The 16,091-nt window shown below is 41.8% G+C and overlaps 1 protein-coding gene across 2 annotated transcripts in view; it reads right to left on the bottom strand.

Annotated features, from left to right (window-relative positions):
* Positions 1-16,091, bottom strand: part of SMYD1 (SET and MYND domain containing 1) — an 86,243-nt gene that overhangs the window by 1,312 nt on the left and 68,840 nt on the right. For both annotated transcript variants that reach the window (XM_069204479.1, XM_069204487.1), the window contains 3 exons: positions 14,465-14,557; positions 6,261-6,424; positions 2,734-2,902 (listed from right to left, as the gene is read on the bottom strand). In XM_069204479.1, the coding sequence (XP_069060580.1) occupies positions 2,734-2,902; positions 6,261-6,424; positions 14,465-14,557 (426 nt within the window). The remainder of the gene's footprint in view (positions 1-2,733; positions 2,903-6,260; positions 6,425-14,464; positions 14,558-16,091) is intronic.

Raw genomic sequence — 16,091 nt, 5'->3', positions numbered from 1 at the left:
CCCCAAGATAGATCTGTATGGAATTTGACATGGCAAAACGTCCCCTGTTGTGCAATTTGACTGCCAAGTTTCATCCAGAATGTCACATGGTACCCATGCTATTAGCAAACAAATAACTGCTTTTCAGATGTAAATGAGACCTAACCAGAACGTCACGTTGCTTTATTTTATTTTTAGCAGTCTTATGCCAATAAATTTCACAGGAACTAAGGGCCAGATGTACATAGCTTTTCTCAGGTCGCAAATGGCCAGATTCTGTGAATCAGGTCGTTTGAGACTAGAAAAAAGCATTTTCCGATGTACCAAGACCTATTTTGCGATTCGGTAACCTATTATGAAATCACAAAATAGTATAGCGATTCAGTATTAGGAAGGGGCGTGTTAAGGGCGTCCCTTGCTAAGAGCAATTTGCAGTGGTATGCCTGAATGTTTTGCCCCTGAACTGAGGATGCAAAACATTAGCTTTCTACCACCAAAATTCAATTAGGTGGTAATCCATTCACAAACGCTTTTTTAGGGCAGGCAGTGGCTCTTAAAAATGTCTTCACTCTTAAAAAATGAAACTGAAATATTTCATTTTTCTTTTTCGAAACACACCCCGCTTCTCTTTCATGAAAACGGGCTGCATTTTTTTTTTTAAATGTTGCTTTTAAAAGCAAACACAGACATGGTGGTCACCTGTCCCCAATAGGCCACCATCCCTGTGTTTTTAGTGAATTCCCAGTGGGTCGCAATTTGCAACCTACCTCATGAATATTAATGAGTTAGGTCAATTGCAACCCAGTGGGAATTGCAAACAGTGTAACATAGCTGTTTGCCATTTCCTAATTGCAAATTGCAAATTGCAAAGATTCTCAATTAGGAAATCGCAAATACAAAGCTACGTACATCTGGCCCTAGGTCTTTATTGTGGTGAGCAGGCCTAGATAAAACATTGAAAATGTACAATTACTAGTTTGTTAAGGAAAGGGAACATTTTCCATGTTTTCTAAAGATGGCTTTGCCTAAATGCATCGAATGTGTAGAGGCAGAGAATTCCACATGGCAGGGCTAAATCAGAAAATGATCTTCCACCAGTCTGAGCCTTCCTCAGTTGGGATCTTTTAAAGAAGAGATCTGTGATCTCAAAGAAATATAAGGCCAGATGTAAGAAAAAAGCGGTTTGAGATGTCCTATATGTGTGATTTTGCGATTCACTATTAGGAAATCGCAAAACTGCAATGTACTACAGTGTTTTTAACACCGTTAGTGATTCTCAGTGGGTAGCAAGTGGACCTGTGTCATCAATATTCATGAGGCAAGTCGCAATATGTGACTGCTTTTTGAAAAAGCATTTTTTTTGTAATGCAGCCTGTTTTCGTTAAAGGGAAACAGGATGAATTACAAAAGTACATTTTTAAAGTTTTCTTTTCATTTTTTAAGAGTAGGCAGTGGTCCCTGGGACCACTGCCTGCTCTTATAAAATGTCTGCACCCCCATTAACAAAGGGAAGCAGTTCCTTGTGGACCCCTTCCCATTTGCGAATGGAACTTGAGGTTGGTGGTAACTGTTAATGTTTTGCAGCCGCATTCCTAGTCGCAAAACATTCCTATATACCAGTGCGACTCACTTTTAGGAAGGGACGCCCATGGAACGCCCCTTCGTAATAGCAACTCGCAAACCTGCTAAATAGTTTTGTACATCTGGCCCATAATTAGCTATTTTTATAGCATTCTTTTACTTTATAGCACTTTCTTTACGTTCAAGAGTATACAGTCTGGAAATGGAATCCAGTGCAAGAAATGCATGGCTGGAGATGTACATGTCCTACATTTAAGTCCAGCCAAAATGTAGACGTCCCTGTTAGGAAACCTTTGCAACTCTAAAACAGGTTTTTAAGAATGGGCAAAGCACATCCACTGAAGTAATAAAGCCATGAAAAGACTAATGCCACCAAAACCCTGTCCCTTCGGATGCAAGACAAATACAGAAAGGCTTCAACAGGTACCATAATTGGAAGAGGCATGATATTTCTACCATGATATCTCAGGCTTATTGAACAAATTAAATTATTGATTCTCGCCTACGTGATTCCAATCTTTTTTGCTTTTTATCAGTATGTGATTGTTTTTTCTGTACTTCCTTATGTATGCCTGCCTTTTTGCCATATAATCCCAACTACACCATATATGAGCACATTCTGGAACTTGAATGCCCAATTACCCCTGCTCGAGACACACCACCTGTTCCATGCTGCCACTTGCTTCTTTTCCTACTGGGTCATTTCACCCTCCATCCACATTGCTCCCCTGTGAAGAACTATGCCACCCTTCCTTCTGCAATGTATGTCTTCCGACCTGTGTGCTGTGTGCAGTGATCCACTGCTGTGCAACTAGGTTTATGCTATACAATTCTACATACATGTATGTAGCAAGTCAGAGATTTTAAAATCAGTAATATTGTGTACCATTAGGCAATATCACTTTTCAATATGATGCAAAATTTATTAAATGCGTTTTGTGAACTCTCCCCATGCACTGCACAACCTAGTAATTTTTTACAATTCCTTTATGCCTTGTTGGTAGCCAAAGTTTGCTTGGATTGCTGGATTCGCTGTAGGATGCACAACCAGTAGGGCATATCCCCTAATCACACTTTACCAGACGCTAACACAACCATACACATCAGAAACACACTACACCAGTGATTAGCTATGCACATTCAGGAAAACATAATAAAATCTTGTTGACCAACCTCCAGATCTTTAGTAATGGGGTGAGTAGGCCCATGGGTGACCAGGAGAATCGCATAGGCTTTACATATCATTCCATGTCCTACATCAATGACACCAGCATGCCAGTGAGTCACTCCAGCCCGCATTAGTGCCATCCCTAACTGGGCATTGTTTGGATGATAGATTTTCCTAAAGAAAGAGAGAAATTTGAATAGTTAATTTTCAGGACTGTTACTCCAGACTTTCAATAATACTATTTTAATGTATCCCTAAACACAAGAATCATAATCTATTCTTTAGTAAGTGACTACATCAGGTAGCACATCTAGATGAAAAGACAAGCAATAGGTATTTAAGGAAAACAACACTAAAAAGGTTGTGAGGATTATGCAACTTCCTCAACAATGTATGTTTCAGCATTTTGTAATAATCTGTGTCATCCCATGTCTTAGCAATCACAGAGGAAGAAGCAAGCATGAGTTCCCTTCAACCTTCTTCAGCTAGTTCTGTTTGTTTATTTTTGTCAATTTCTATGAAAACTGACTTAAGTTCCATGGCATGTGCCAATTTCTAGGACAACCAGGGTTCCTAATATGAAGGCTTTTCCCTGTTTTGGGTCTAGTATGGAAATATCAACTGTTCTGGGCTAGCTTCAACTCAAATAAGCAGGTGAAACAAGAACCCCCACTCAGCTGAAATGCACGTATACCTGATGGGTCACAGTAATGGCCTTGATTAATTGATCTGGATTCAGAGAAAGCAAACAGCATAAACATCCAGCCTTAGACTGGACACGGCTCACTGAATGATACTACTTCCATCCAAACCTCCTATCACAATCTCCACCATCATGGCAGCAGGATACAAAGTTATTTAAATAGGATCTCCTTGTGCTTCGGGTGACGAAGATCAAATAGGTAGTAAGCAGTGTTGGAAATTGTGAGATTCCAGGGGATGTCCAGGACTGGGATGGGGTTTGAAGGAACCAAGTAGAAATCCAGGAATTTCTGGACACATGTGGAAGAAACACACTATTAACACTGTGGCCAGGTACAGAAGAGAAGAAATGGGGAAGGATGAGATTCACAGAGTCATTGGGAGGTTGCATAGCAAAATATCCTACAGAGAAATATGATGTGATGTAAATATTGAGTCCAAAATAATGTTTATAAATTATTGGCCAACAAGAAATAGAGTTTCTTCTATTATCTCCAATACGCCGAAATTTGTGTAGGTGTCACTTATGACATGATATTTTCGTCAAACAGTATTCTGACAACAATATACTCATACCACATCAGAAAGGGAGATAATAATACTTGACAAGAAGTGGGATAAGGAAAACAAAGTAGTTTGTTTCCCTTAGTAGGCCAAGGAACAACAAAATGATACATCCAGAGAACAAATGAATGTGCGGTGACACAAACGTGGTAGATGCCAGGAGGTGTGGACACTGGAATTGAGGCATGGTAGGCCAGTTTCACAGGTTTAACGTTTTCCACAGTTGACCCTCTTCCCCAAAGTATCCTATATATAAGCATTCTATAGCAAATGACCTCAAAGCACACCGAGTCTGCAACCTTAATCAGAGTATTGAGGTCACAAAACAATATGACTTCAAAATTGTCATCTTCGACAAGTGCACAGGCTAGTGCTATTAAAAAGTGGGATATTTTCCAGCAATCTTATAGCTTTAGCCCACTTGCATACTCTTTCTTCAGCAACCAGACATTACACTTAGCCAGTGTTAATCCACTCTAGCAGCAACCGCAGTAATTGTCAAAGTCCCTGTTTCCAAGAGATACAGCTCAATGATGCATTCATGAAAATACTGATGGTCCTACAGATCATGCCTCTGAATGATGCCAATCAGTGTCCTGGATGATAAATTTGCTACTCAAGTCTCTTAGTTTGTAAAAGACATCAAACACAAACTAATTTCATGATCAAATGGCCCACCCTGATTTCGAGCTGCAATCCCTTTCCATATTTAATGAGTTGTTAGAGGGTTTTCCAACCAAAAGACACAGATATGAATTTGAGCTGCAATTGTGTGCAAATGTTAACAGTTCTTGTCCATTGGTTTCATAAACTCTGTCCCTATCAGTCACTTACTACATCTTCCTTTTTCTTACAGACAATCATTATCTCTATCTTCCTCTTTCTACCTTATGAACATACTCCATCCTAATAGCTACATTTTTTCATTTTTATCCATGCAAATTCTGAGTGACACAATAATACACATCAGAGACATGGTAATTCACAATCTACAGACTCTCCCTTGCTATTGCAAACATTCCCGCTACATTTGCACAAAAAGCAAAATTTGTGGGATCTTGGGCCAGATATAGCAACATTCTGAATTGCGACCCGCAAATTGCGAGTCAGAGCGACTCGCAATTTGCGAGTCGCAATTCTGAATGTTGGATGGTGTCCCTGAATAATCATGAGGTGGGTCGCAATTTACGACCCCCTTGCGAATGGCGGCCCTCACAGGGATGGTGGCCTGCTGCGGACAGCAGACCACCATGTCTGTGACTGCTTTTTAATAAAGTAGTTTTTTTTTTTGTAATGCAGCCCGTTTTCCTTAAAGGAAAACGAGATGCATTACAAAAACGAAAAATGAAATGTTTTCGTTCCATTTTTCACTGCCTGCTCTGAAAAAATGTTTACAGTGCCATTCACAACGGGGAAGGGGTCCCATGGGGACCCCTTCCCTTTTGTGAATGGGTTACCACCCATTTGACATGGGTGCAAAATGCGATTGGTTTGCGACCGCGTTCGCGGTCACAAACCAATCCTGCATTGCACTGTGACTCGCAATTAGTAAGGGAACACCTCTTCCTAATTGCGAATCGCAAAACGAGGTTTGTGCATTGCGATGTGCTTTTTGCACGTCGTAAACAGCGAAATTCACTGTTTGCGACGTGCAAAAAGCTTTCTACATCTGGCCCCTTATACTTACACACACATCACGCCACACCTGAAGGAGCTCCACTGGCTCCCCATTCACAAACAAGCACAATTCACACTCCTCACCCACACTTTCAAGACACTACATAACACGAGCTTAGCATACCTCAACAATCACATCTGCTTTCACAAACCTTCCACACACCTCTGCTCGTCCAAATGCCTACTTCCACAAATCCCATGCATATAGAAAACCAGATCTGGTGGGTGAGTCTCCTCTTACATCGCTCCTAAAGTATGGAACATCCTACACATAAAAGCCTCCTCTTAGCTTTTTGAATTCTGCAAGAAGCTGAAAACCTGGCTTTTTGAGTAGTCCAACTAGGTCATAGGTTTGGCTAGACTGCCACCTGCTCAGTGCCACTATACTATCACAGGTAATTGTGCGCTGGACAAATCTGCATAACATAACAAACACATTTAACGCATCAGGGTATTGCCTCTCGATTTTGCATCAAACATAAGTGAGTCCTTAAACTGACAAGATTTCTCCCTTTAAGGTTTTTGGGAAAATGACATATATGATATATGATAAAAGCAAGACTATGCACATAAAGGAGTTTGGGCTTACATGTAGCCTTCTACCATTTGCCTTGCATAATCAGCTGCTGATTCGAAGTTCTGCAGGTAGGCCATCACTTCGGATGCGATGCTCAAAATCCTTAGTAGGTAAATGTTGGTCTCAGCCAACACAGGTTCCTGTTTCTTCAGGCATTCACGACAAAGCTTCATCACCTGCATTTCCAAAATGGAGCAAATAAAAGAGAGGGCCATCAAAGATGTGTCTGTGGCTGTCTAGCGATCAATCATAGACAATTAAGCAATTTTTCCACTTGTGACATCCGGTCAGGTAGATAATAATTGGGGCGGTGTTAGTGGTGACAATGTCTTGACCACTCCTTAGGTCAACAACTACTTTCCCTTGGAGTGTACTCCTATCATAAAACTATCCAAGTAAAAGACAGTGCTTACAGTGGCAAACACAAAAATGTGTCCTGCTGATGCCAGGAGATAGCACTGCACATTTTCAGCACGCAATGAGAATAAGCATGAACGTCCCTTAGCACCAGAACTATTGCCTCATATTTTCATAGTGCCAGGACCTTCAATATAGACGACTTTCCGCTCTGTACACCTATAAAAGCAGAAAGAGGAGCACTGTGGCTGCTGCTCCGACAACTATCGGCGGCTGTATGCAGAATTCACACAGCGATTCTCATGGTGATGCCACTCAGCTCTTTCATCCGCCAGTCTCTCTGGCCCATTCTGACATTGCATGCTTAGCCGGTTCACAATACCCTATAGTCCTTATTGGTATACTACACATACCTTTCTTACCTGGCACATTTATGGATACATAGGTGGCAATGCACTCATTGAGAGTGAGTGAGTGAGTGAGTGAGTAAGTGAGAGTGTGAACGAGTTAGAGATCTCAATCTCTTGAAATCTCAGTATTGATAGTCTAGTGTACACATGTCAGTCACACATGCAGGACAGTGACACTATCTATCAAATGAAAGTATGGCTGGAAGACTTAGGTCTGATCATTGCTTGGCATTATAGATACACCTGAGGGCTGATTACTCACATTACTCTTCAGTACACTAGCATAGACTTCCTATTAGTAGAAAAAGACTAATATGCATGTTAGAATTGTAGTTCAAGGCTCTCATGCACTGCAAGGGATGGAAGGTCAGCACTAAGTCACACCCTCTAAGATGCTGCACCTCTCATAAGCAGGAAACAGTTCTGCTAATGTTTATACCTTTGAGAGCTTTATGATACATACTCTAAAATGAACTATGCAATCTTAACTAAGAGCCAATTATATACACCATATCTTGGATCTTTGAAGAACCTAGGACTAAGTTTAGGCGAGTGATAGCTCAACATTTCAATTGGGTATGGTCAGTCATTCCAAGCAATACAAAGAAATGAATGAAATCTACTCAGAATGCAGTTCCTAGGAAGCTTCATATGCTTCATTACACAATGTGAATATCAGCATTTATATCTTTGGGCAGAGCCTGGAATGTGGAAACATAGAGACTTGCTTTCATGTTAACACATTTTATTGTGCTTTATAATCGCAGCAATTGTTCAAAACAAATGCCTTTACTGAGAGCATATAATTTAGCAATCTCCTGTGCATGTTTAAGAGTGCAGTAATGTTGAAGTCTTATGAATGTGTTTTATAAAGACCTGAGCAAGTACAAAAGTGCTTGCTCAGTCCAGCAAAATAAACTTGGTCATGTACATTTAAGATAAACACTTTTTGAGACAATACTTAAACTATACTAGAAATAAATAAAAAAAATTAAAAGCATTGATCAAAGTACTGTGGAGTTGTTGAATAACGAAAGGGGATGTGAAATGAAATAGTTAAAAACATTGGAGGACAGGTAAGGCAGTGCCGGTACAATAGCCTGAGAAGAGTGTGGTGGTTGTAGGTGGAGGGTGTTGTATGCCCATTTAGGCTTTGGCCCACATTGAGAAACAATGAATTGGAGTGTGTTGGTCTCTGTAAAGGTGGTAGGTGGTCTTCTGGGAGAGCACGGCATCATTCAGGCCAGCGTGGGGAGTACCCAAGGGGTAAATCTGGGGGTCTGAGCACCAAAGCAAGAAGCAGGTCCAGGGCAGACTGGGGTGGGAAGACACCAGTGACTGTGGCCCTATCCTGCCAGCTTCATTGGCCTTGAAGAAAGCAGTTACCCAATCGAGGTCTAAAACATTGATTCCAGAGCTGCTCTACCTGCCTCCCACAGTGCCTTAAAAGTGGTGACACAGTGACAATGAACTTCATAGAAAGGTCATTCAAAATTTGAGAGAGGACTGCTCCACCTTTATTGGGGCACTCAAGCATGAAATAAGATTTGACTGCCCTGAGGCAATGGGTGTCTTCTCTGGTGAAACCCAGCACTGGCTACTCTGAAATACAAGATTTCTTGAGACAGGACATTGTTACCTTGAGAGAACAAAATGTTAGTCTTCACAGCAATGTGGACAATTTAGAGAACTGGTCCAGAAGTAATAATGTCAGGATATGAGCAGTGACTCAGAGGGCTGAAGGGAACAAAATTGAAGGTGTTGTCCGCAGGCTAATGAAACTCAGTGCTCCAGCCAGGGAGGGAGAGGACATGGAAGTAGGCAGGATGCATCACATCGCAGCTCATGCTTCTCAGTACAACAGATGACCAGACACCCTGATGAGAGTGCACCATTTACACTAGAAAGAATGGCAACTGTATGAAAAAAAGGGTGCATATCCTCTATGAGGGTCAATCCACTTTCTTTTCAAGGATATCTCAATTTTCACTCTGCAGGAAAAGTGTGGTTTTCACTGCAACAGGCTTAATATGGCTACAACTTCAACATAATGTTAAAATTGATAGGCCAGATGTTCCAACAGTAAGGCCAGATGTTTCAGATGAAATACCTCGCTGAAACAAAACACATCTTTTGCTTGGAATAAGACACAAAAGACAGAGAATAATTTCCTGGCCCCTAATCGCAAGAATGCCACAGGAACCCAGAGAAAGAGAATTGGAGAAAGGCCTCAAGAAAGCAAAAAGTGTGAAGCCAACCACAGCAGACATCAAGAGAGAGAGCAAGGGGGTCATCGATCAACTTTGTGTGGCTGACCTTTCTCTGTAGAGGACAGCAGCAGCTGATTACAGTGGCCCAACTGGGGGGTGGCCACACCTTCCTGGTTCCTCCAACAGGTCAATTTAAAGTAGGGTGGATGGGGGAGTGGGGAGGAAGGGGAATTGTAGCGTGAGTTGGGGTCTTGATGGTAAGCTGAAAGTTATTAAGAAGCTGATAAAGGTTACTGTTGTTTTGTTGTGGCAGCATGGTTTGAGGGGGTACAGGAAGGAATTATTGCTGAAATCCTTCAGTACCCCCACAAGCTATGAGTGAACCAGGAGGCCCACAGGTGGGTGCAAAAGTGACTAAGCCAACACTTAGACTTGACAATGGTAGTTACAGCCCGCTTAAGTGTACGATTGTTTTACAAGAGATAGCCACTTTAAAACAAACCTTTGCTTCCTACTGGATATACACATTTTACACTCAAACCAAAAGAGACTACAGTCCACTTATTCCCAAACCTATATTTCTCCTCAGTGGCTTGGAAAACAGCAGTGGTAATGTTACTGATAAACCCACAACTCCTGTTTGTGGAGCGAATTATTCAACTATATATGGAAAGCCACTGGTTATATTGCAAGTGGAATAGTCATCCACTCTTGGAGGGATCCATGTATGCCCCAGTCAGGAGCAAGAAACCTTCAGCAAGCATCCTCCAGAAAGCATTGAGACCACTAATTATTGGGAGTCATTTCAATCTAGTTGTTTACCGGCAGCAAGAAAAAGATACAGGCAAGACAGTGTCAATATCTATCAAACAAAAGTGTGGCTGGAAGACTTAGACCTGATCATTTCTTGGCATCATAGACACACCCGGAAGACTGACTACTCACATTACTCTGCAGTACACTAGCACAGACTTCCTATATGTAGAAAAAGACGAATACACGTTAGAATTATAGTTGAAGGCTCTTTAAGCGCCAACTGGTTACAGCCTGATAACTGGAATATTCCATTGGCCTGTTCGGGAGCATGAAGGGCAATGTGAATTGGAAACAAAATGACCAGTGCTGCTTGACACAAATAGGAGCATTAAAGAATACCTAGCTACTAATGACACAAGTGAGGTTGGGAACAGGCTAATTTGGAACACACTAGAAGCAGCCTGTTTAAAGGTGATGAGAGAAGCCCTGTTAGGCCACCTGACACAAGCACTGCGAGGGATAGAAGGTCAGCACTAAGTCACACCCTCTAAGATGCTGTGCTGTTAGCTAATGTCCTTAAGGGGACAGATCTGTGGCATATAAAACAGGGAACATTACATCTCAGCAAGTCTAAGCAGGTATGTTCACGAAGGAGAGAACACAACGAATAGGTTAATGAGTTATAACCTGCATGCGATCAGGATCCTGAAGGATGAGAAGGTGAGGATGATAATGAAGTATCCCATAGGGCAGAAGAGGAGAAATTCTTGTTCTTCCACCCAACATTCCACACAGCAGAGACCCCAGACACACATTTCAGATGACTATATTTACATTCTGTGGATTTGCCTAAACTCGCCATGATAGATAGTCACTCAGTGGAGGCAACTGTATCTAAACAGGAAGTGCTATGAATGATCAAAGGGATGAAACCAGCCAAGGCCCCAGCACTGGATGTCTTCTAAGCTAAGTTCTACAAGATCTTTGTCCCCCTAATGGGTACTTAAATGATGGAAGCATCCAACTGTTAAATGAGACTAAGGGAGTGATCACATCAGTGAAAGAAGCCAAAGTTGCCTTAATCTTTAAACCTAGCAAAAAACACATTCTATGTCCTCACACCACCCAACATCACTGCTTAACCTTGCTGCCAAAGCTTTACAGTCCTAGCTAACAGACTGGATGAGGTATTACCCTCCTGCAGACCAAGCTGGGTATATATCTGGGGACGCTTTTCCAGTGACAATACCAAGAAGGGTTTACCTCTTAATGGCATAGCTAGGCGGATAGGAAGGCAGGTTATTCTCCTTTTCCTGGACCCTGAGAATCAGATGTACAAGATAGACCTAGGCTCCATGCTGGGCCTTCCCTTTCTTGGTTTTAGCCAACTGAAAGAGACCAGGGACAAGAATCAAAGTGAATGACTGCCCTTCTAGGAGCATAGATATCGAGAAAGGCCACCTTCAGGGCTGTCCCCACTCAACCTTACAATATGAACTTGAGCCCCTCTTATAAAAAATCAAGGCTAACCCATTAATCAAAGGGATCGTACTGGGATATGATGCAATCATGTTTGTAGCCAATATCTCAATAGAGTTACTAGAACAATAATGATCTCAGAAAGAGCTGCTATTTGAATTCATAGTATTTTATGCATAAGTGGGCTTCCATGTTAACCTAAACAAGTCCAAGATAGTAGTACTGGTAAGGGAGCCCGGCTGGTGGGAAGAAAACAAGTTTGGACTCTTTTCCAGTGGCTCACTCCTGGAATTAACTACCTTGGCATCAGATTGACCACAAAGTTTTGCTTCTTTGTGCTATGGAGAGCTTTGTAGAACAAATTAGGAAAAATGAATGCAGGACTAACATCCTGGTGTAACCATAGGTGGTGATGAAAGGGATGAGCAGTGGAGCTGAAAATAATACAACTATTGAACATTTGATATATGTTCTAGGATCTTCCATTCTCCCCAAAAGCATTTACAACTGCAATATTTGGTGTTACTACCTGAAGTAAAAGTGGGGGTGACAAGATGGATTATTCAATTAGAGGAACTGCTACAATCGCTATCTTGAAAATATATGGTCTCTAAAGCTTATCAGATCCTAAACACACAACTGCCGTGCCGAATATTCCCATGGGAGAAAAGGCTAGGCATCGCTCTTGACACAAAGCAAAGGAAATAGATTTTTTTGAAGAGCAAATGATTTTGCCAGACATGCCCCAGAGAGGGAGACATTTTGTAAGATGTTATACCGATGCCACTATGTACCTACCAGACTGAACACAATGTATCAGGGGAAGCAAGGCATCTGCTGGAGAGCGTGTGGCAGGTTGGGAAACGTATCACACATTTCTAGGAAATGAAATTAACCAGCTTTTGGTCAGATGTCCTAGAGGGAATTCACCAAGTAACAGGTAATGATGTAGAACAATACCCAGAGATTATCCGACTGCGATTCCCTTGACAATTTCCTATATCTCTCCCCAAACGGGAGCAAGTAATGTTATCACTATGCAAAAAAAACAGAGCCCAATGACTGTAGACCTAGCATTGCAGAGTGTGTAGTCTCTGTTGAGTCTTGAGGAAATTGACATACAGTGCCCTAAAAATGGAGCGTACAGTCTGTAAATTATGGGGTCTGGTGGTTTAAAATCTCAACCAAGATTACAGGGCGCTATTGTGTCCAAAAAAGCTCCAGTTTATGAGAGAATCCTATAGAGGGACAATTGGCTGGAATGTGGATTAAAGGGAAAAAGGAATCAGGTGGATCTAAGAAAATGTATTGGTAGATCAGAGGCCTCCTTAGAATTGGGTGTGTGAAAAGAGATAGAGGTTTGGGTTTGGGGTAAGAGAGTAGACCGAAGGAGGCATTTTGGGTTAAGGGAGAAGTTACTTGGTGGGTATACCTACTTTACATTGTGATTTCTTGAATCAAAACCTTTATAAAAATGATTCAAACTTAAAAATGGTTCACTCAATTTCAGGCTGTTTACAATTAAAACTCCACTTCCTGGCACAATCAGAGACACATGTACCCCATGGTTACTCCTACTATGAGCTGCCAGGAAGAAACCAACCACTCTCCAGGGGTTTCAATCCATGCAAATGTAATAGGTTGGGGCTGACAATGAGATTCACTGCATTTAGCAAGTTTTTGAAAAAACCATTACATACAGTTTCTTTTCCACCAGATTGCTAGTGTGAGAAGTTGGACGCCGCTGTTCAAACGGCAAAATAGCAGTTAGTTGGCTTAGGCTATGGCAATGTCCTGGGCAGATAGCATGTACAGCCAGGTGTCCAAATAAAGAGTATGGTATGGTGTGGTAACTAAAGGGGTGAAATAGAGATTGGGCAGCCCACCAAACTCCCATTAACCCCCAAGTCAGAAGACTACAACAACCATTTCCGTAATATTGTACAAACTGCAGGGCATCTGCTGCCCCCTAGAGGGCACCAGAGTATCCTAATTGGAAAACAGAAGTAAAAAGAGCAGCACAGACTAAATTCTGGTTTAGATTGTACTATTTAGCTACAAAGTTGGCAGCTCCCATTCCTATCAAATAAGCAATTTTGACAGTTCTGCATTCTAAGTATTAAGGAAGGGTAGCTCATCGATAGGAGGTATGGTACAGAGCAAGATGTGGTACGTAGGCACAGTTAAAGAGAGGAATGATTACATAAAGTTAGAATGATGAAACATAAGCAGTGAGGCACAGACATGGTGAGTGACTGAACTACAGTCACATACATTCCGTGAAACATTTAACCATGCATTACCAACAGTATGCATATATTTCCACTTTCTGCAGTGGTGGTGGTGGGCAGATACAGCCTTACATATAAAATGGACACCCATGCATAATAAACATTGGCAAAACCAATAGGTTTGATGTTGGCTGCCAGCCTTTTGACTTTGGCACATTTTGTATTGTCATGGTTTTGGTAAAGCTTTTTAGTTGGGGGAGGAAGCAGGGCCCTTGGCATTATAAAAAAAAATTCTAAAAGCTAAAATATTTTTGTTCTCAAAAAGCTCAAATTGCCATTGTATGGCCTGGCACTGAAGGGGACTACTTTGTCTGAGGATGAGGTCTTTGTGAAAGAGCGGAATGGCGTCATGGTTAGGGCGTTAGCAATTGGCTGAAGCAGCCTCACCCACTGCTCCATGCTCTAAGCAGCAGTGGCCGGGAGAAATATGTGATTGACAAATCAGATGGTTGGTTAAAGGAGGCTAGAATTTGTACCGTTTGTGATCACATCCTTTTTCAAGGCCGTCTGCACTCAATTCCAGAATGGTGCAAATCTATACCAAAACACAGATATAACTAACGAGCTGGCATTTTCGAGTTTTTTTGTAAATGGGCCCATGAAATGTGAACATGTTATACAAAAGTAAAACGTTAACTCTGCCGTGCATATGTTCGTGTCAGTTTCCCAAGTGCAATCTGACCTTGCACGGCCATGCAGTGACGCAAACTTACCTCGTGGTACATCCCTTCAGAGCGAGCCTTTCCGATCTTCTCTAAGGTGTCTTTGGAGAACTGTATGACCTCTTTGACCTCCTCTGCTGACGGCTGTGAAAGGTAAAAGACAGTCGTGACCTTGGGCCTGAAAGTCATCAGTATTAACACTTCTGACGTCACCAGCGGCTCTTCAGTCGCTGCGTCACGTCTCCAGTCTCCTGTACGCCGATCCCTCAGTTACACAAGCTTTCACGTGCTGTAAGTTTGTCAGACTGACGGAATGGAAGCACTTAGCTAAAACTATCATTGCGGCCACTGGGGAAACAATATAAAAAACAGCTCAGCACCACCGCTTGGCAATTTAAAATGCTCACTGCAGCCTCATGAATGCCTGTCCATATGGCTTTTAGCGCTGAACTTTCTGGCACTGTAGTGTCAATGGTGTAAACATACCATAACCAGGTATGTATCGGGCCAGCGTAACTGAACAGCTTATTCAGATGTTGCTGAGGGGAAACCTAGCCCCTTTGCTATGTAGGCGGTATGCCTTTACCAGTAATGTTAACGCAGAGATTTCTTCTTGGTGTCATTCCAAGAGCTGCCTCGTCCCCTCTCTCCTGTAGTGGCCAGAGTATGTGCAGGGGTGGGTCAGTGCAAGGGCCGTAGCTTCCAACAAGTATTCGCGTCGAAGATGCTCCTGCAATCACACCCACAGAGACCACTGACAACATCAGAAACAAAAATATCTGGCAGACAGAATATCGTGTCAAAAATATCGAGGACTATAATATCAAGAATGTAAGAGCAAATACATAAGTATAGATTCACTGTTCTGAACTCCAGATCTAGGTATCTTGAAGAAAAGTATATATATGTGGAGTTAAATACAGTAAAACTTTTGCTTACCTATAGAAACTTACCTCCACAATATTTTTGTACTCGATACTCCTGACACAATATTTTGTCCCACAATATTTTTGTTACCAATATTATGTCAAAATACCCATTCACAGCTTGATTTAGAATTGGGGGCTACGTTACGACCAATCACTGTGGCGCAGTGCCACTCTGCTGATAATCTCATGTCTGCATCTCTGGACACCCATCACATGTTGTGTCCTACACACGGTACATGGGAACCTCAGACTTCATCCCTCTAATTAAACGAGGAGAGTAATGAAAACAAAAATAGAGTACAGCAGTCTGTATTCTATGTTATTTTATGAAATGTTATCAGCATCTGTATGGTGCACATCTGCTGATAGTATGAACTGGCAGCAATGCAAAATACTATAGTGAATGTAGTTCAACCTAAATACTACATGAACAAAGACTAACAATAAAAAGAAGCATGCAACTACACAAAAGTGTCCGGTCAAGGATGGAGATTAATTCTCTGTTTAATGAGACATGAAAGACACAAAGCATGTTTCAAATGTCCTTTCGAGGTTGCTCTCCAGACACAGACTTTGTATAGTGATACCTCTAACAGCAGGATAGTCTCAGGCCTGGAGCACCCAAAATAAAGGCACAAAGAGGAATGAGGTTTCCGCACTCGACTGTCAGCACCCTAATTGAAAGTGTGATCATAGAACATAATCAATCAATCAATCAATCATAGCGTTTGTAAAGCACAGCACTTTCA

The sequence above is a fragment of the Pleurodeles waltl genome, chromosome 1_2, assembly GCF_031143425.1.
Source record: "Pleurodeles waltl isolate 20211129_DDA chromosome 1_2, aPleWal1.hap1.20221129, whole genome shotgun sequence".
Lineage (NCBI taxonomy): Eukaryota > Metazoa > Chordata > Amphibia > Caudata > Salamandridae > Pleurodeles > Pleurodeles waltl.
Note: the sequence above shows the minus strand (reverse complement) of the source record. Positions and strands in the feature narration are given on the sequence as shown.